Below are 21,253 nucleotides of genomic sequence, written 5' to 3' on the forward strand. Positions count from 1 at the left end.
ACCCTTCACAGTCCTTACATCCAATGATTATTACATTTCAAATGATAAGATGGTGGAAAGATTGATAAAATAAAAGAAACCCACTGATGTGGAATCATGTTAAAAACTGAGCCTCTCATCGACTGGGAGGTTTCCTCTGCCCGGGAGACGGATCCTGTTTCTGACTCCTTCTGTCGTTAATGTCACAACTACACAACTACACAACTCGACGGTTCTTGTGTCGGAAATGAAAACCCCCTTCCCCCCGGACCTCACGGATCCACCCCGCGGCCCCTCGGATGACCAGGTGCCCGGGGAACTGGTGCCTTCATCGGCTGAATCTCATCCAGCTGACCAGCCAGGAATTTGATTGCGTGTATGAAATCATCTGATGCCAGGAACACTTTTCACGCCGGGCCTGTTTCGTGTCTAAAAGGCGGCCATCGAGCCGGAGGAGGAGAGGTACTCACCGGGAGGATCCTCCGGGAGTCACGAGACATTTCTTCAAGTTTAAAAAACCCGGAGCTCCATCAACACGACGCAGCTTCAGCCCGGGAGGCGCCCGACGACCAGCGGCGTAAGCCCCGGCCACTTCCCCTGCTTGTCTCCACCGTGAGGCGGCTCTCGCTCGGTGCTCCCGGGGCTCGGAGCCGCTCTCCGGTTCGTATCCTGCCCGTCAAAGACGCGTTTGTCTCGGGGAAAGTCGGTGTTTTGCGGCCGATGTGAAACTGGAGCGCTGGAAACCAAAGTGCCACTGTTGGGGGTTAACAACTTTACTGTGAAACACGGCTTGTGATTGGCCAGCGGCGGCTACCAATCACCTGTGGAGAGCCCCCCCTCTCTCCCAGGGCACGTGACGTCTCTATCAGCCCCTGTGATTGGCTGAGGGTTTCTACACTCTAATGAGGTTCTACTTTTATTATATATAAATTTAATTTAAACGCCAAATCATACTATACATTATCTACAGCCCCCTTGTATCAATATAAACATATATTAAAGGTTCAGTGTGTAGAATCCAGGGACATCTAGTGGTGAAGGTGCATGTTGCAGCCTTCAGTTGTCATGTGTTCAGTTTGTCCACTCTTGGCTACTGTTAGAAAAACATGGCAGCTTCCGTACAGAGGACCCAGGCTGGAAATATCATGTGTCATCGTTTCCTTCATGTGATCTCAGACTGATTTCATGTGGACATCAGGGTCAGAAGTTCACTTCTCCATGACTGGATGTCAAGCTGCAAAATAAATAAGCACTGTGTTTTTTATTCTTCTGTTAAATATTGGGTCTGGATGAGAAAACGATAAACATCACAATGGTATGTTCCTCAATAGACTTGTGACATTTCATCTGCTCGCTCATTTCAACAAGCTCAGTGTTGCCTGCGTCAGTTTGTCAGGATTAGAGTTGAGGTTTCGTTCACTGACCACTTCCTCCTCTGTCTCGTGTTGTGTTTTGGGACCATGGAAGATAATAAGCTTGTTTCTCCATTAGATTCATGCACATCAAGGAGGAGGCGGCTGTGGCTGAGGGGTAGATGGTCGGCGGCTCGAATCCCAGCTCCTGTGGAAGTGCCCTTGGGCAAGATGCAGAACCCAGAGTGGCACCTCCAAGATGTTGAATGCATGGATTGGAAGTTGCTTTGAATGACATGTTCTGTAATGTCAATAACAGGCCTCTAAACACAACAATACACAAAACAGTAACTGCACAACAACTTAATGTCAGGACAAATTGTTTTGAATGTTTATTCAATAAATAATTTTCAGAAATACAGAGTTGCAAATGTGATTGTGTGGTAGAAACTATAAAAAGGCACTTAAAAACAATGGTGACTGGTGTAACCTTTTTTTTTTGTCTTTACAAAAACAAAGATCGGGGGATCAAAGATCTTTAACACTGTGACTTTTTTTATCCATTCCTATTTCTGTTCAATAAAAAATTGTTTGATCGAGGCACCGACAAATGGCCGAGTGGAACTACTCACATGTTAAAAAAAAAGAGAAACTGGGGCCATTACCCAGTTCATTTTCTACAAATAAAAACAAGGCAATTCAATATAAGCTAAGTTAGATAGCAAATAATAAGGCAGGTTTGCGTATTTGGCATTGCTGTGAAGAATTCAGGACCTGAGTTGGCTTTTAACTTGAGTAAAGTAAAACCTGGAGCCAAACAGAAACACGACTGTACACTGACGTCCTTTCAGCGAGAAAGGCAACGCAAGAAAATATCTTTTGTAGATAAAGACACGATTCAATTGATTGTTCTGATGGAATTAAGTCACTCAGACAAAAACAATACTAACGCCACCAACCTGGTTCTGTGAATACATATATGGCTTTACACAGAACCCAAACACATACTGTACACAATTCATTGCTGCCACACACGGCCGACTGGCGCTACATTTGAAGAGTTCAATCCAAAGAGACAGTTAATAAGTGTGATATGTACTCGGTCAAAATGATTAGAGACACAATAAAACCTTTGCTCCACTTGCATGATAATTTGGAAAGAAACACTTCATTTGTTGCCCATCATCAACGTCCAATTAGACCCTCAACGAAACACTGATGGCTTGACGGTTCTCTAAAAAGGCACAGTTGAGCATTTCGTTACCTTGCCAGTCCTGTGGCAGAGAAGGGAATCTGTTCACAACACTTTCTCTCGAGTTCTGCACAGGCACAACATCAAATATAAAACCCCACATTTACACAGACTGTACACATTTCATACGATGCATAGAAAATAAACCAAGTTAGTAAAACACACTGAAATAGTGGCAGAATGCATTGCTATCATTTTGGTGACTACAACATACAAACAAACAAAACAGACAAACAGTGAGAGTGTTATAACCCCCCCCCCCCCCCCCTTCACCCGGACCCATGTTTCTTCTCCATACAGTGTTGACACAGCCGAGGCAGAGCTCCATCACTTGCCCTCGTACTTTGGATTGACGACAGTTGTTACGGCACTTTTGTAGATCGGGTTCTCGCCCTGAGGAAGAGAGAAACACAATCGATTGAGTTCAAATAGTTTTGAGGAATCAGAGAAACAAACCACAGCACTCGTCAAACCTTAGTGTCTCAGGGGCCTGAGCTAAGAAGCAGGAGTTAATGAGGCAACTTAGTTAGAGAAAATACAATTTATAAATAACAGTTGGAATGGAATAATAGTTCCAGATGAAGATTAAAACCCTCAGGTTGGTGGTTTCACCAGAAGAATTTTGACGCCGATAAGCTTGAGCAGATTCACAGTATAACTATCTCACTATTCGCTCGAAGCAACAATTTTGTCATTGAGACATGTGCGATGTGCTGAATGTACAATAAATAAAAAAAAATATAAAGAAAATGCCAAGAAAGAAAAAGAGGCAAACAACGCCACCTCTGGTTAAGTTTGCAAATTTCACAACATGCTGTTGTCAAGTCAACCAAGGTTCAAAACCACACGGAGGAAGTTCATGCATCCAACAGGTGATACAAACTTTGACCTAAAGAGCAGCTGATTTATTCCCATAGCTGGGATTCTGGAACTGGTTAATAGGACTCTTGTAAATGGGGTTTCCTTGCTAATGTGGAGAAACAAAGAAAGAGGGAAGGTGAAAGGAAAAACAGATGAATTTGATATGAGCAGAGCAGTGGATAGGACAGGAGTAACAGAAACAGAGGAGAAATGCTCAGCACAGCAGGAAAGATTGAAAAGAAATTCTGTTTAAGTTCGTATTTACCTGTGTAATTTCTCGAACAGGCCAATAACAACATGTTCTGTTGTAAATATTGTGTTTTGAATTTCCTGTGAACTGATTCTTTATATTTCCATAAACGCCCTATATAAAATAAAACTACATGTATGTCAACTAAAAATACCGATCCCATGATAAACCATATGTTTGTGTTTATGTGGATAAACGAGAGAGCAACTTGGGGAAGTAGCTGTTAATATCTATTTAAATAGTCTATAAGTAGTTCCAACAAACGCTACCTATGGTGAAAGCCTGCTTCCTAAATTAAACGATAACCTCGGCTCCTGTAACTGAAACAGCAGCAGTGCAGCTTCCTCCAGATGTCGCCCAGAGGCCCTGCTCTGTCTCGGCTTCATTGCCTTTTATGGTTGTGCAGTTGTGTTGTGTGGACAGCGAGAGGCAGCACTGTCGGCCGAGGGAGGGCCGCTCCCTCAGCGAGACGAGACTAAACAGAACAGCAAGGAGCTCAGGTTGGTCGAGGACAGAGAGCTGGAGATTCGGTCTGTTCGGTTTCCACAACTTTCTAGATGATTTACTTTTAACCAGTGCTAAAAACCAACAGCGAAGAAATGGAAAGTCTAAAAACAATTCTAACTCAATCCTTTTTAAAACCCGAGAAAAGCCTGAGTATAATTTCCAGCCACAGAAATAACACCAGTTTAGAAGAAAAGATTCAAACACTGAAAAAGAGTGAAGTCTGCACATGAAGGAGAGGAACCATCGTTAACTGCTTCGGGTGCGACGGACTCACCGTGTCCCACTTGGCGTTCATCTTCTCCTTCTCAAACTTGGCGAACTCTCGGCGGTCGTGGATGATCATGAGCAGCTTCCAGATGAGCAGCAGGGCGAGGCCAATCAGCACGATGCCAGCGACCACGCCGGCCACGATGGGGATGATGTCAGGGCCTGATGGGCACTCTGAAAAACACGGGAAACAAACAAGATGAAAATTAAAAGTTAAAAGTAGAAGCTCAGATAACAGATCGACGAGATAAACGTTATTTCCTGAGACATTAACAAAAACTCCTGATCATACCCAAGTTCTCCACCACGAAGACCTCCTTGGTGTCATTCCGGATGGCGTAGGTGTAGTAGAACCAGCAGTCGTTGGCATCTCGCTCTTTGCAGTGAGTCAGAGGGAAGCTCTGGTCGGTGGGCTGTGGCAGCTTGTCGCGGTCCTTCACCTTCATCAGCTCGAAGTAGCTGCAGTCCCGCTCACACGTGTCCTTCTTCTCACCGGCCTTGAAAGCTTTGCACTGCACACAGTCTCTGGAGAAACGTGGACAGAGGACGGATTAACTCTTTGAACTGGAAGAACCGTAAAAACATAGATTTCAAAACAACTTGTGTCTTGATACCAAAGATATCAAATCTCGACTAAAAACTGTTTAACATTTCCGAATCTTAAATTTCCACGTGTGAAGTCTGACTCACTTGTGCTCGGCGCAGACCCCGGGGCAGGTGGGACAGATCTCGCAGGTCGGACCCTGGAATTTGGGATTGGTGCATTTGCAGATTCCACACTCACAGGTGCCGCGGCCGTTACAGATCTGCCCGTTCTTCGCCAGGCAGGTGGAGGTCTCCAGGGAGCAGTCGCAGGCACTGCCCGTGTAGTTGGCGTCGCAGATGCACTTCCTGCATTCACAGCGTCCATGTCCTGGTAGAGCACGGGCAGAGGTTACCACAGAGCTTCAATACAACCGGTGTCAGGTGTTACACGTTAAAGAAGCCTCACCTCCACACAGCTTGTTGTTGGAGCGATCACAGTTGAAGTTGTCACACTCGCAGTATTTCCCGCTGTAAACCTCCGCTGGATTTTCCCGCGTCTTGCATTCGCAGGTGCCGCAGACGCAGTCGCCGTTGTTGCTGCAGATGTCGGTGCCGTTGTCTTTCCGGCAGTTGGCGTCTAGGTCCTCTGTCCGCACTTCGTCTTTGCTGCACTCACACTCACGCCCAATACGTCCCTCATTGCACCTGAGACAGAAGACAGAAGCTTTCAGTTCATAACGTGCAACACCGACTACGAGCAATATGAGAAGAGAATAAGGGAATAAGAAAAAAATATGTAATGTCTGGTTGACAACAACTTAAAAAGGTAATAACGCTGGTCTGTACCAATGACCCATTATTTTGGTGGTTAAAGTAATACAGAATCTCATTTCCTTTCCTAAATCATTTACTCAAATACGTTGTCATTCCAAGCATCACTTCAGATTTTACAAGAAGTTCAGTTGTGGCTGGAAACAGAAACCTCAGTCTCTTGAGACTGAGGTTTCAAGAGACTCAGACATGTCCAGGCAGGGACATGTCTGGAGGCATGTCCCTGCCTCCAGACTTACTTGCAGGCTCCACACTCGAAGGTCCCGTTCCCATCGTTGCACTTCTCACTCTTCGGTTGTCCGGCCGCGGCGCACTGACAGTCGCAGATGAAGTTCAGAACCACCTCCACCTCCTCAGTGAAGCCCTGCGGTTTGATTTTGATGACCTCACGACGGCTCTTTGACGGACACTTCTGGGATTCGATGGAAATCTTGAAAGACACCTGGAAACCAGAGGAGAGTTTATGGGTTAATTAAAGCTGACGAAGACGATGCTTTGAAGTTTGCTGTTCTGTTTTCCAGACATGATTCAACTTATTAGCTTGTTAAGTGTTTCTCAATCCTTCAACTTTTTATTAATCTGTCAATCTGTTAATCTCTCAAATTGAAACAGTGGGTTCTAGGGCCTGACTGGTAATATCCACGTCGATGGTTCCTTCTGCTGATATGAAAACTTTTTTACACAATAAACAATGCAGAAAATATGTGAATTCAGGATTGGATTTTTGATAAAAAAAAAAAATTCAATTGCTCTGTCCCAAGCCTCCACATCCTCAGAACCAGTCAAACTTTAATTTCATAAGCCGATTTATTGAGATCATATTTCCCTACCCTGAAAATCCATATTGGTCGAGCTCTATAAGTGGGAGAAACCAGTAAACCTCCCATGTGCTGACTGGGTTCCACTTGACCTGAGATCCTTCAGAAGTCCTATTTCACTCTTTTCCATTTGTATAATTTTCATGCGTGTACACAAACTGCAGCCAAACGATGGTCTTAACCTCGTCTCCGATGGAAATGTTCGAGCATTTCCTGCCGTTCTCTCCCGTCCCCTCCACGCCGTTCTTACAGATGGACTTGTAGGTGATGGACACGCCCTCTGGCAGCCGGCCGTTTTCCAGAATGACCTCAGATGACAGAGCCTGTACCAAAGACCAGAGAGAAAGAGATCCAGTGCTCATTCTTCAGTTTTGATTTTATCCAAAGCGAATGTACACGAATTACAAAACATAGGGAAGCAAAAACTCAGATTGAAACCACAAGTCATCTCTGAAAAGGTCGGGACTCACATTGTAAGCATCAATAATGAGTTTGATCACGTTGCTGGAGTTGGAGGACAGCGTTCCAACGGCTGATTTAGGAATCAGGTTTTTCAACTCCTGTAAGTGTCAAAGGTGAAAACACAATGAACAAATAATAAGAGGCACATTATTTAATATGACATACATCAAATACAAGGTTTTTCAGTACAGTGCAGATAAAAACAAAGTTTACCTTGTAAACAGGCTGGAATTCGTGAGTGACGGCAAAGATGGTCTGAATGTTGTGGTCGCTCAGTTTTTGGACCAAATGTGCGATGGAGGGGTAGTCCTGAAAAACACACACAGACACACAAAGTCACATTAGACCATGCAGTTCTTCTTTTATTCATATTTTTGTATCTGTCAAGAGTCAAATCCTATCATCAATAATAAATTGGGACCATTAGTACGAGGATGAAACATTATGCGTGTTGAATAAATGATAGACTACATACGTAGTAGTGGCTCATGGTGTACATGTTGTTCTCCAGATGACACTTCCCATCATTGGGGAGGACGATGCCTCCCAGTTTGCCGTCTCCAGCGAAGTGGAAACCAGCGTCGGTGGAAAACACCAGCAGACGAGTCACGTTCCTCCAGCCGATGTGCTCCTGGTAAGATGAAGTCAAGAGTCCCCTCATTAGTTTTACTCATTCACATCACTACACTGATTACTGAGCCTGGATGCAAAAGCTTGAACACACATCAGGTCTTGCTCAGTCTTACCCCACAGACCGCCACCTGCATGATGGCGTCGAAGCCTCCCTCCGGGGAGTCCAGGTTTCCTGAGATCTGCTGCTGACTGACCAGCTGGTTGAACTCGTCTCCGTTGTTCGTCAGCTTCAGGACGTTCTTGTAGCTGAAGGGGCTGGTGCAGTTCTGGTTCCCTGTGCAGGGGTTGATGAGCCTGGCCGGCGTGGTGCTGATGTAAGGCATGACCGTCTTCTCCACAAAGGAGCCGAAACCTAAAAGGGAGGAGAATTTCTCTCAGCTACTTTCCTCATGTTTATTGTCCCTTTAGTGCGTCGGGTTCTTACTCACCAATCCTGAAGTCTGTTGTGATCTTCTGCATTTCCCTCATCAGGTCGGTGCCGAGGTTCTTGACGTTTTCCAAATCGTCTTTCATGGAGAATGAGAGGTCCATCAGGTAGTACAGGTCGATGGGGTAGTCCTCAGCACGCTTGAACTTCAGGTCAAAGGTCTGAGGCTCACCTTGAGAACAGAAGATGATAATTAATTTGGAGGGGACACATTTGAGAATGCAACTATCTGAGTGAGTTCTTGTTGAACATTTACCAGATCTGAGTGTCAGTGTGAGTTTCTGTGGCTGGATCTGGGTGATCTGCTCGGGCTTCAGTTTCTCATTCGAGTCCTTGCGGTTGGTGACCGGCTTGTTCGTGTTGATGTCGACGCGTCCGCGTGGGTTCTCGATCGTGGCCACGCTGCACTTCCTCTTCTTCAGCGACTCCAGGTCATCGCAGCGGGCCGACTTGGATTCGCCCTGAGAGAGGAATTTCTGCAGAAGAGTAAAAGATGTAATTGTGAGGATTATTTCAAGTAAAATTTATATTACAATCATTTCATACATATATTTCTCAAGCTTTGTTAAGGAGAGGATTTTCACAATCGTCCTCAACAACTGATCAGAATCTAACAAGCACAAACATATGTAATAATAAGTCATTTCCACGTGTGACGCATGTTCAGAAACATCTGGATCGTTTCTGTGGAATTTGTCTTGGTGGGGCGGACATGAAGAAACTTGTTGACAGGTTGCACAGTATCTGAGAAAATGTGAAAAGGAAGAACACGACTTTCCATAAAACAATCATTTGTTCTTTTACAGACTCTCTCAATTAGGACTTTGTAGAAAAACAAAAGATCTTGATGCTCTTCTTTTGTGAAAGTTAAACTGTGAAACTCTCCGACCTCTGAGGGCATCGTTGAAGCAGATACAGGTTCAAAGAATCTTTAACATGACTGAGGATCTTTTTCAACGAGGCCCCTGGAAACCGATCAATTCTACATTCTGTTTTTCGAACAGTCTGTTCTTTAGGCTGTTGTTTGTAAGCAGGGCAGATAAGGAGGAACAGATGACTGCCAGGCCTGAATAAGAATATAGATTAGATGCACATGATATCCCACAAGGCAAAGTGGAGGAGAACTAGAGACAATGAACTCAGTCAAAACCAAAATGATTCTTTGACCCAGTTCTTTCAAAACCACATGATTCACAAGGCTATTTTTTATCAACCCTACAAACTGACAGAAAACATCAGCTCAGATTTATATAAAACTTTAGAAGCCAGAAACCAGGAAGAGAAGAGTCATTGTTTTGAGGAACACAGAGTTCACAGGGGGAGTAAATAATGTAGATAACATTAGGGCACATACAGACAGACGAGTCAGATGAGTGCGACTGATCCAAGGTCAGGTTTAGACTCTTGCAGACGTTTTCTTTCCCCTTTTAAATAAGTTGGGTTCCGAAGAATGTCCAGACACAATATTCTGGACATTTTCGGGAGGAAATAGTTTGAGATCATGTTCAGGAGAAAACACAAAAAAAAAAAAACACAGCCATGGCTGACACCTGCACAGAGGTGAAACAATAATATTATCTTTGGATTATTTGTTTTAAATCAATCAAACTGAGACTCTATTTGTCGTACACATGTTTTTAGGATATTATTAAATGTATTTGTGTTATTCATTGAACTTTGTTTGCCTTTAGCACCAGCTGTGCATGAGACAATGCTTCCAAACAAACCACAGAGGAAACCGACGGTGCAACATTCATTGTTTAAGATCTGACAGATCATTTTTCATTCATGAGATAAAATAGTGGAGAGGCAGCTTCGGGGATTCAACTCACTTCATCCGAGCACCATCCACACATCTCGGCCACCTGGATGCATTCCCCACATGACTGAGCGTTTGCTTTGATGCAGATGCTTCCCTCTGAAAGAGACGGCACAAGAGGACACATCAGAAAAGTTCCATTAGTTCACCGACCAAAACCAGCCAACAAAACACAACCTCTTTCCAGCGAAGTCGTGCTGAGAAAAGCTTGAGGCAGCTCACCAACAGATGACTTCAACTCGTTAAAAATGTAATAAATAAAAAAGGACTCCCACCATTAACCCACTGGTCCCACAGTCTTAAAACCATGAATTAAGAAATGTAACATTTGAGGAATAAAAATAAGAAGAAATTAAGTTTCAGTTTTTATAACTGTTTTGCATTTTATTCTTAAAACCACAGAAACTGTGTCTAATATCTAACAAATAAAAGCAAAGCATGCTGAATCAGCACAGTTTAACAAATAACAGTACAGTTGGTGTATTGCACTTGTAGAGCTGAAAGATGCCACTGTATGGTTTAGCAGATGTCTAATATTTAACAGTAATCCAAACAGATTAATGTGTGTGTTCTTACCTTGCTGTGCCCAGCTGCTGCCGAGGACGGCTGATAAAGACGCTATTAACAGTAACCGCAAATCCATCTGTAATTAGAAAAATATAAAGATATAAAGCTTGACACGTTTAAAAAATTGCACGTGTGTTTAGAAAACTGACGACTAATGTTGCCCAATAATTGTGTAACGATCACAGGCATTTTCTTATTATTGCAGAATAATGTGGTCACAAAACCGACGTGTGTGCAAACAGAGAAAAGGTTTGTTTATGCCCTTCAACTAATTTAGAGCAACACTATGTAACTTGTTTAAAACAGCTGCTTGATTAAAATGAGCTTGATGGTTGAGCGATTGCGAGTACAGAGAATGTTTCCTCTTTCTCTCCCTGAACGAAAAGGTTCGATCTCCTGTGAGAAGAACTGAGGCACAGCTTCGACTGTCAGAATCAGATGCAGCAAGTTGAAGCGTGAAGCTGAAATGTGGATCAGTTAAAAAGACTGAAAAGTTATTTAAAACCTCTAATATTCAGCAGGAAAATTGTAAAATATGAGGAATTCTAAACAGAGTTTGGTGGATTCGTTAGAGCAGCAGCTCTTCTGGTTCAGGAAGCAGAGGATGATGGGTAATATCCACAGTTCAGTGAGTGGGACGAGGCAGTCAAGAGATTGATCGCCTTTGTTGTCTCTCAACATGAAAACCACGTAATCGCTCAGACACTGAGCCTAACAGAATAAGAACCACACGAGGCTGCAGAGGGCGCTGTTGCTAAGTAAAAGTTAGTGTATTTTTAAAACCGTCTTTTCAAACTAGGTTTCAATCCAGTATTTTCATTTTTCTTGGGAATAGAAATATGTCCTTTAGGTTGGTCACATTAAGTTAGTCCAGTTTGTGAGGCTGTGTTTTCAAAGTATACAATTAACACAACCATGCCCTCTTTAAAAAAGTTCTCACGGTTTGGAAAGTCTAAAAAAAAAAACGATTTCTCACGGAGCTGCAATGACCCAGTTACCACAGTAGTGTGGTGGAGATGTCTTCCACATGTGGAGGATTGATTAGCATCATCTGCCTGTTCTTCAACACCTTTACCAACAACCATACTTTCTCACCATTGTTTCCTGCAGGCTGATGTAGAATGTTGCTCATTATCTCACCGAGGCTTATCAGTAAATAATCGATAAGAGACGGAAGGGAACAGAGACTGGAGAATAAAAATGTTTTGCGTAATGAAGAGCAGCATTACTCATAATGAGTCTAACAGAAAACATGTAATGATTCTAACAGAGCAGCCTGAGCAGCTTGGGTTTAATGGTATGGAATTTTATAACCAGGGAGGAATAACTGTGGTTCACTGGGCAGTCCGATACCTCTTCACCACACTGAGCTGAGCTGCTGAGGATTAACAACCCAGACGTAACACAAGAAAACAGAGCTACACAAACCAAAAGTGCAGATTGTTGTTGTGTGACAGCAGCTCGGAAAAACTTTTCAAACAGGTTGTGTGCAGTGAAAACCTCGAGCCGAGGCCACAGCTCCATGGGCAGAGGGGAGAGGTAAAGTAGGAGTGTTCCCCTGAATGTGTGTGTTCCCATATTTGGTCAGGCTGCCTCCAGTCTCCTCCTGAACCACTGCCATTCCCCTGAGATCCAGTGACACACTTCCTTGACTGTCTGCCCAGACCTCAACCGTAGAGACTCAAGAGCAACTCTCTCAGTATTTGCCCCAGTAACATGCAAACAGGAAACCAGGCAGTGTTGACAGCAGCTTAGTAACAGCTGTGTCAGAAAACAGTCTATTCCTGCAGGATATATTTATATAAACAAACGAGAGGGAGATATTAAAGGGTTAATTATTTGTCGCAGTGAAACCAGTGGTTTTTTTCAGTAGATGCTCGTGGTGAGAAGGTGAAAGATGTTTGCTGCAGTGCACTGTGGGTCGGAGGGCCAAGGCATCAAACACCCACATCCTGTGAGATGGGGCCTGATGACCCACTTAGATGCACATTTCCTAGAAGTGGTTTAGAGATAGATTATCATATATCTGTGTGGAAACCTCAGAGACAAACACTTTGATCAACACTGAATATACCAGACTGGACGATTCAGAGAGTAGTGTGTGGGGGGGGGGGGGGCAGAAGAAATACACCTAACACAGAAACAGCACATTGTTTATGTCTGGCCAGGGACATTAAATGTAATTTATTTTTAAATCATCGTGTGTTGATGAATATACGCGGCCCCCATACAAAAATACTTCCTACTTATAAAAAACGGAAACAGACAAGAACTTGTGGCGACACAGAAACCGTTCAACACACAACAAACCGAGCAAGATGGTTAATAAAACTCAAACCAAAAACCAACTGGAAAGACTTTTCTACCCAACGAAGGCTCCCCCACACATTCCTGGAGTCCAGCATTGTTTACTGCTGCCGGGCTCGTCCTGCACCGAGCTGCAAATTGCAGCAAGCTGACAGATGGACAGGCGTTTGGAGTCTCCAGTGGCTGAGGGCCACATAATGAGATTAGGCGGAGGAGGCCCTGGCATTTGTGGTAGAGATGGTAGTGCATGATAAATTTGAAAAGACGTTTGCGTGTTGTGCTTACTCCCATAGTGACTAATTTAAGATTTAATCAATTGTATTTAAATATCTACATCTCCTCCTTTTTTGACGGCACAAATTTAAGAAGAACTTGAGAGACACTAAGAGAGCGTATACCCCGGAGGAAACCACATTTGAAACCATGATGTGTTTTAACAAGAGCTTGTCTGATTTGTCTGTTGGTCGACATGAGACTTTCAAAGACATACTGGCATCTGCTTGCTAATATGAACACTTTTTATTTCACTGTATAGACATTGCAGAAAAGATTGTTTACATTTTATTTAAAATAAACAGTTTATTTCCTTATTTCAACTTCTATTCAGTTATTTTTATGTTTTCTTTATATTCATAGTTATTTATAATAATATGGATAAACTACAATCAAACCTCTACTACATTTCTTTGTCATTAAGGTTCAATAATGATATCTTAGGATATTTTCTTTTTTCAAATACACAGCAGCCGATATAACAGTCCCTATAAATCCATATCTGTCAGGCTCTGATACTAACTGCATTCATATCATCCGTAGACATCTGCCTCAACAGCGATATAAGAGATATAAACGAGAGTCTGACTGTTGGAGAGGACGTCACTGTGTCAACGGAAATGGCGGGAGCTGATAAGAGCTGAGAAGTGAAGACACTGAATCATAATTCACTGTGGTAATTCTGATCCTTATGAGTGTGACACAGGATACAGGAAGGTCTCACATATGTGTGGGGAATTCAGAGAAAGTTTGACTCGGTTAAAAAGCTTAGTTAACTGTGTTTAACACAAACTCAAGTGATTCTAATCAACTGGATAGAAAATTCCTGAAGGAACTCTGGAGCAAATGGCTCGGACCTTTGAGTAAGTAAAGACAGCTCCTCCAGAAGATTTCAGAAGAAGGTCTAGACTCCTGTCCATGTCTGAAAGCAGCGCAAGTGGCAGATGATACTGAACCACAAAGTGTAGGTGAGAAGATGTGTTAACAAACTTTTCTTTAAAAGTTTCTAACTCCACTCATCCTCACTTTTAACTCCCCTATAATATCGTCAAGCAGGAACTATGGACTGTGAGTCGTTGCGATGACAGACACGAGAGCTTAATATTTAGATGAGTGGGAGTAAACTATCGATTCATGACTTTGTATGGTCAGACAGTAGAAGACGGAGCCGGCACATGCTTAGTGTTCCTGGTGATGGATATTAACGCCACAGTTTTTCATTTACAGTCCACTCTCTGTTGACAGTAACCAGAGCAGCTCGCTCCGATGCGAGTACAGTAGCAGAGAGGATTCCAGAGTATGGATGTGTGATTATATAGGAACACAGAGCAAGGTCCTGCTGGATGAGACTGTGTTTCCTCTCCAGACTTCCAGACATGTCCAGTCAGTCCTTGTGGCTTGGTTTGGAAATCTGAATATGACTTACAGGAATGAGCTTGGCCGGCAAAGTTATTGGAGTTAGCGGTTAGAGGGATTCGTACAAATGATTATAAATGAGTTTGGGCTGGAATCAGTCCCGTCGGCTGGGCCGTCTACTTGATGTTTTATATTGCATGTGCCCGTAATCATGGAAAACATTGCGTCTGCTGAAGACACAAAAAACACAAACGCATGTTGGGTTTGGGTCGGGCTCGGTGAGCTTCAACCTCGAACAGGTTCAGACAGAAAGCTGCTGCCTGATTGAATAAAGTTCAGCTCTTTAACCACCACAACCGTCATAAGGAAGGAGCCGCCATATTGGACTGTGTTGTCCAGACCCTGCAGTTTGGGCAAAGGGCATAAACATAGAGGACCAATTCAAAATCTTCTTTATCTGTACCATAATGAACATGCCAACTTTAGCTAATCATTCGCTCGTTGAATAGTGACCATCTATCAGGTGCTTGCTGTTAAGTTTGTATTTATGATGGTTTGTATGCGTCTGTGAACACTTCCTGCAAACCAAGCTATATATACACACACTAGTACAACAACCAAGTTTTCCACATAGGCGGTGGGAGTTATGCTCGGTCCCTGACGAGTGTTTTCTGAAGAATCTCTTCCAACAGCTGCTGTGGAGAAGCCGTGTGTAACTCAGCTCCGCTCAGCGCTGCCGTCAGACTCCGGCAGGTCAGAGGCACTTTGATTCAATCTGCAGCCTGAACACACGCCTCAGGGGCCACAGTCACGCTGTCTCATGTAAATGCACAGACAGCATTCTTCTGCTCTGTCCTACAAAGAATCTACACCGTGCACGAGACCTCCGCCAACTCCACACTGGAAAGACTGTGGTGAATGAGAGACGCATGACCAACATAACTTCTGATAAGTAATACTGTCAGGGTATTAGCATCCACATCACAGTTTGATTTACACATCATGTGTATAAAGGAGGATATATATATATATATATATATATATATATATATATATATATATATATATATATATATATATATATATATATATACTACTTTCATGTGTATATATATATATACACATGAAAGTAGTTCCTTTAAAGAAATATGCTCTTCAGCCTTACGTAATTTGTGTGATCTGATGCGTACAAAGTCATGTTTATTCTTTCTGGCTTTTCCCAAGTCACAGAATCAGCTTGAGTCAAACTTAAAAACAGGAGGTGAACATGAGGGGTTTGACTCAGACCCTGCACCACTGTGTCACCACTGCTTCCTTGTTTACCTCCTCCTCTGTTCACTAATGGTGATACAGTGCCTTATCTGCCAATATCTACCAGAGAAACTGTCTGGGCAAAGTCTGGTTCAGGAGACTTCCTTTTGGTGGGGCCGCCAGACATTGTGTTATCAGCTAAATAAGGTCTATAGGGTTTTTATGTCAGTTGGATTTATTCTACCACAGAACTGTAATCAACTGGGAGTGGCAAAGAAACTAGGTGTGATCAACTGGTGGCCTATACAGTTAATGTCACTCAAGATAAATAATTGAAATATCTGAATAAGAGTAAAATATGTTTGTGTTTATAAGCACTGCAGAGTGTCAGACTTTCCTCTGTGGCTTGTTGCTGTAACTCAGTGGTTTTAAAAGGTGTTGTCTAAAGGTGGAGCTGAGAACATCTGTGAATGTTCAGTTGAACAAAGTCCATGTTTAGATTGTGGAGGATATGAGTTTATGGTGTATGTGTAAATGTCATAAGGACATGTAGGTTTGGTTTTAAGAGGTCACATGTCTTTACAGAATTGACATTTTAAACAAACTTTTGACAAAGCACAGACGTATTGATCTAGAAAATCTTGTGATTATTGAATTTTAGACTTTTTAAACCTGTGTAGAAACCCTGTAACAGCCGGTAATATATCACAATGCAAACCTCAGGAGTGCAATATCTAAGTCTAATGATCCTACAGCAAGATGAGCTCAAGACATTTCGTCAGATTTATGTTCTATGTCTGTCACGTTAAAATTATGAATGTTGCACAACTTTGTACAAAATGTTTGTGAGAAACATGAAGAAGTGAAAGGGGGTGAGCAACACAAGTCAGCAGTGTTCCTGCTGGGGTGGGTCATCCATTAGTCCAGAGTGAGGTGCCCATCCCCCCTCACACCCAGCTCTGTTTGCCACCCGGTCAACCAGCCGGCCCCCCCACCTGCTGCTGGAAGTCACAGTCGGCTCTTAGTCCATTAAGTGCCCAAACAAACTCAGCACGACTCTGCAGCCATTTTGTTGATTAGACCACACCCAGACATCACTTTTCTCCCCCAGCTGAAGGATCAGGAGGAAGATCTCACTTCCTACAGCAAGCAGAGCATGATAACTGGAAACCCAACATACAAACAGGAACACCTCATCAACCCAGACCAACATCTGCCAGGCGTCTTTGGGGTTTCAAGACAAAGGAATGTGTTCAATCTGGTTGACAGTTTGAGCGTCTGGCATTAATAAAGCACCGTTAGAAAACCAAACTGCAGAGTACTTTAACCAAAACAATCTAATTTATAATAAAACAAACTTTAGATGACTCCTTGCAGGGGGTTTCACAGCTGAGAAGGGAGAGTCTGCTGTATTTGAAGCTGTTGAATGAACTGAGAGACCTGTTTGGAGTTTGGCTTTCACATGGAGGAGATCCTGATCCTCCGGGCCTCCTCGGAGAGATGAGATAATGCATTCCAGCCTCATCATCTCCAGGAGATGTCGTGGAAAAACGACGTCACCGTAATATTTGGTCCTTTTTCCCCCTTCTCTGATTTGAACTTGAGTTTACAAGGTCAGTTTGATGTAAAATAAAAAAGGGCACTGTTCAGCATCTGCTCAGCACCACACAGAAGAGAGTAGCTGAAGCATTTAGCAGCTCCACAGAAGAATCTTCACCTCAGGAGCTGGTTGAGACCAGACACACCGACAACATGCATGGCCCATTGTTAAATAAGTTTGTTATGAAACATCGGTAAGTCAATGAATCACTCCCTGAGATATTGGTCTAAATATAAATTTGAAAAAAACACCATATCTCACAATGTTAAATCAGAAGTTTTTCTTGGGCCATGTCCTGACACAAGCAATAACACAACCTCCTAGAATGGAGGCAACAATAATAATAAGTATGTGCAGGTTTAAATCTATGTTGTGAATAGGCCTGTCACGATAACACATTTTTCTGTGCGATTAATTGCCCCAGAAATTATTGCGATAAGCGATAATATTGCCGTTTTGACACGTATGTTCTCCCAGGCAATTCGTACTGGCTGTCAAATGTTTGCAGCATTCGTCGAAATGCAGGCTTTTCCACGATACTAAAGGGCATCATCTCTCTAGCAATGAAGCGAACTACACAGTCAGTGAGCGCGCACCATTTTGCGCTGTCCTGTTTGTACTTTGTTTGCCGACTAAACGCCCCAGTTTGTTTGTTTGTTTTTTCCCAAGCTGGGAAAACTGCATCGGGTGATTGTGTTTCAGGTGAAGATGCAGGTTTGTTGTATTACCGCGTTTTGTCAATACTGTTTTCAAACAAATGCGACATGTCGGCTCGCATAAGTTATTTGGTTCGCCCCGGCCGTTGGGTTTGAAGCCGAAGTGCTCCCACACGGCAGCTGTCGCGTTCGGCTTAGAAACCAACTCCATCTTTTTATTCTTCCAAATGTTTTTTCTCTTCTCCTCTCGGGACTTTCATGCTGCACTCTGCACTGCGCAACGCCAGGGCTCCGCCTCCCACATAGAGACCAATGCTACAAGTGACTGAGACGTGACGAGGGGGTTAACTTATTGTGCCCTCAGCTCGGCCTTTAAGGCTGCGCTGCAGGAAATAATAACCATCACCAACTGAATGCCTAACCCTGCGCGCTGCCTTGAAGAATTCAGTTGGGGCAAAAAAACACCATCCGGCGATTTATTGCAGCCGGCAAAAAATTATCGCTCATTTTAATTTATCGCGCAATTAATTGATTTATTGCATATCGCGACAGGCCTAGTTGTGAAGCTTCCTCTCAGGCAGTTTCAAACTTCCCCTGCCTCTGCCGTGACTTCTCAACATTTTGCCGTGACATGCGATACCACTGACTCAGACCTCCAAACCAGCAATATGGTGACAATTATTTTAAAAGTATGATCACATACCCTGCAAACATGCTCCACTCCCACAAGCTACATCCGACTATCCCTGGAAGAGCCGTCATCCGTGACTCATTTCTGGCGAGTGGGGGGGTAAAGGCCTGGTGTTGAGTAACGCAGGATGACCCTTCAATCTGCCCCAGACACTCCTTGCTCCTGGACAAGCACAACTCGCTGTGTTTAAACACAACAATGTTACTAAGGGAAGTGAGTCAGTGAACTACAGGGAGCTGCTTTAGCCTACAGACACGTCTGTTCTAAAGTAAATTCCCCGGCCTGGTGTATATTGTCTGTATCTATGTTATGTGTGCATGCTGTGCACGATCAGAAACACATGGTTGTAACAACTCGACACCGAGCTGTTGCTATGTCATTACTCTGCTGTCTGAAAGCCAGGCCCGTAATTACCCCCAAAACTTTTTTATTCCCATGTCACTAAATAAGGTCTTGCAGCAAGAACCCTGGAAGCAAAGATTACAAGTTAAACTCAGTCCCGAGCTTCACTAGGGAGGAGAAAGAAAAAACATCCCCCCCCAGGCTACAATTCCTTTACAGGAAGTGAACGAGGCAGGCGAGACCAATCTTGTCCAACTACCTCGGAGTCAACAGTCCTGGGTGAGAGCTGCGGGCGAGGCTGAACAAGAGGCTTTCGACTCTGGTTAACCAAGCTGGGCTGCTTAAAGACGCCTTAGTGCGTCTGTGTCTCCAGCCACAGTTTACACAGTCCACAATGAAGTCTGACCAGACTGGGGTCCGGCTGTGGTCTGTCCCAGGATATCCGTTACACTCCTGATCACACTCGAGTGTTTACGGCTGAGGTTTTCTTTCCCTTGTGTATAATCTGTCCAGAGGGAAGAGTCTTCACAAGTTATACTTAGTCCTAGTTTCAGATGTATAACAAAAAGAGATGCCCTTTGGCAAAAGGACCCAGAAGTTTTCCCAAGCGCGTCCAGACAAGTCCAAAATATGTGATTAATGATTTTGAAATCATTCGTCATACTTTTAGACAATTAGGCAACAACACCAAGTTACCTTTAAGTATAAAATAAGGGCACAGACACAATAAAAGACACCTTAAGATCATAAACAGAATATCAGGATGGGATTTGGGATTATTTCCGTTATCGACAAGTCACCAAACACTTTCTCCTTTCACAGTTTTTACAGATTCAACATCTGAAAGTTGTATTTTATTTGAAATTCATCATCTAAACGTGATTTGAAGAGTTTCCCTTAATTATCACGCGTGACAAAGAAAAGCATATTTTTCCTCCTCAAGAAAAAGTTCCTTTGAATCAAAGCCAGTCAAAAAAAAAAGTCTCAACAAGTTTTGGTTTTAGGTGAATTCAAAGTTAAGTCTTGATAACAGACGTGTGAAAGTTAACCTGGTTTATAGTTAACGAGTTGAACTAGTGAACCAGGGCTGATAAATCACATGTTATATCCTCTCATGGCCTCTCCGGTCCTACAAAGCGACCACCGGGGCCTAGTTCCTCCAGCAAAGCCCAAACCCGACTCACCGAAGAATAACTAGTTTGATTATAAAACCAACACTTTAACACTTTAACTCAACAACCCGACCAGTGTGACGTCACGGGAAGAGACTAAGTTAGCTGTCTGTTAGCCGTTAGCTAGTTCTGGTTAACCCACACCCAAAGTTTAGCCCCCGAGGAGGAGATGGCACGGCAGCTTCCCCCCCCCCCCCCCCCTCTTTTACGTCGACTTAACTCGGGTAAAACATGGCAGAGCGGGCTCCATGCGGGTTACACCACCGGCACCCACCTTGTGTAGACGCTTGAACGTGGTTTCCTCGATGGTTCAGAGCAACATTAGCCCCAGAAAAGTGTCTTCTTCAGCGGGGACGTGAGCCGAGGACTAGCCGAGGAGAGGGTCCGCTTTGTTTCCGCTAGGGACCGCACCGCCGAGACGAGCCGGCCAGTGGACACACTGGTGGGCTGCGGTGGATGGGAGTTAACCCGGGTGCATGTGGGCTATGGTCAAAGTGAGATAAGGGCCAGACAGTCCGCTGCTCGCTCCGAACACGTTACAGACGTGTCGGCTCCTTTCGCTGGGTTCTTTCTCCCGTTAGAGCCCCGCTTCAACAAACCCCTGTTCTCCGGTTAACCCCGCCTCTGCGGGAGGAGCCGCGGCGCGCAGGGGGCGAAGGAACCAGCATACCGCCGAGAGGTGAACTCACTCTCACCTCGGAAGTGGTGACAAGCCTCAGATCACACATCGACACACAAAGTATAGAAGGTGCAACACACCTACACACACGTGTTTACACAAATATAATATGTGACACATTCACCTGGCAGCTTTAATAGTTGTAGTTAGTTCTAGTTTTAAATTAACCTAAGCTTAACATTTACTTATATTTAATAGAAGTTTTTGGGAACTTTAACTGAGTATTTCAGATTTAAGTGTTTATTAGAAACACACAATCACTACACATATGATGTCACTCAGACGGCACACAGATGTGGGCCACTTCCGGTGATGATGCAGCATTCCTGGCCTTTTTGTGGCCCAGACAAAACGCACCTGGGCCTAAAGTGGCCCA

The 21,253-nt window shown here is 43.7% G+C and overlaps 1 protein-coding gene and 1 long non-coding RNA gene across 3 annotated transcripts; one reads left to right on the forward strand and one right to left on the reverse strand.

Annotated features, from left to right (window-relative positions):
• The first annotated feature begins 248 nt into the window (after window positions 1-248).
• LOC133968799 (uncharacterized) lies at window positions 249-1,983 on the forward strand. The gene is made up of 2 exons (XR_009924143.1): window positions 249-886; window positions 1,471-1,983. It is a non-coding gene; the product is annotated as an uncharacterized LOC133968799 (long non-coding RNA).
• LOC133968797 (integrin beta-1-like) lies at window positions 1,699-20,798 on the reverse strand. Of its 2 annotated transcripts, XM_062405005.1 has the most exons (17): window positions 20,473-20,798; window positions 10,560-10,626; window positions 9,997-10,082; window positions 8,421-8,640; window positions 8,166-8,336; window positions 7,851-8,089; window positions 7,580-7,735; window positions 7,318-7,413; window positions 7,113-7,202; window positions 6,825-6,965; window positions 6,064-6,266; window positions 5,460-5,698; window positions 5,159-5,381; window positions 4,761-4,993; window positions 4,476-4,642; window positions 3,467-3,550; window positions 1,699-2,976 (listed from the first exon to the last, which is right to left on the reverse strand). In XM_062405005.1, the coding sequence occupies exons 2-16, from the start codon at window positions 10,624-10,626 to the stop codon at window positions 3,473-3,475; spliced, it is 2,409 nt and encodes an 802-aa protein (XP_062260989.1). In that variant the 5' UTR covers window positions 20,473-20,798; the 3' UTR covers window positions 1,699-2,976; window positions 3,467-3,472. The 2 variants fall into 2 exon arrangements, with proteins under 2 accessions (XP_062260989.1, XP_062260990.1); XM_062405006.1 differs by lacking the exon at window positions 3,467-3,550 and having other exon boundaries at window positions 20,473-20,797.
• Between the last annotated feature and the right edge of the window lie 455 nt (window positions 20,799-21,253).

The sequence above is a fragment of the Platichthys flesus genome, chromosome 14, assembly GCF_949316205.1.
Source record: "Platichthys flesus chromosome 14, fPlaFle2.1, whole genome shotgun sequence".
Taxonomy (NCBI): domain Eukaryota; kingdom Metazoa; phylum Chordata; class Actinopteri; order Pleuronectiformes; family Pleuronectidae; genus Platichthys; species Platichthys flesus.

Bases quoted from the DNA above. Each gene is read 5' to 3' on its own strand.
- LOC133968797 (XM_062405005.1), bottom strand. From the start codon at position 10,626: ATGGATTTGCGGTTACTGTTAATAGCGTCTTTATCAGCCGTCCTCGGC. The intron at 7,414-7,579 runs GTATGTAGTCTA...TGTGTTTTTCAG, and splicing joins ACACCATGAGCCACTACTAC to GACTACCCCTCCATCGCACA. The intron at 4,643-4,760 runs GTATGATCAGGA...CGTGTTTTTCAG, and splicing joins CTTCGTGGTGGAGAACTTGG to AGTGCCCATCAGGCCCTGAC.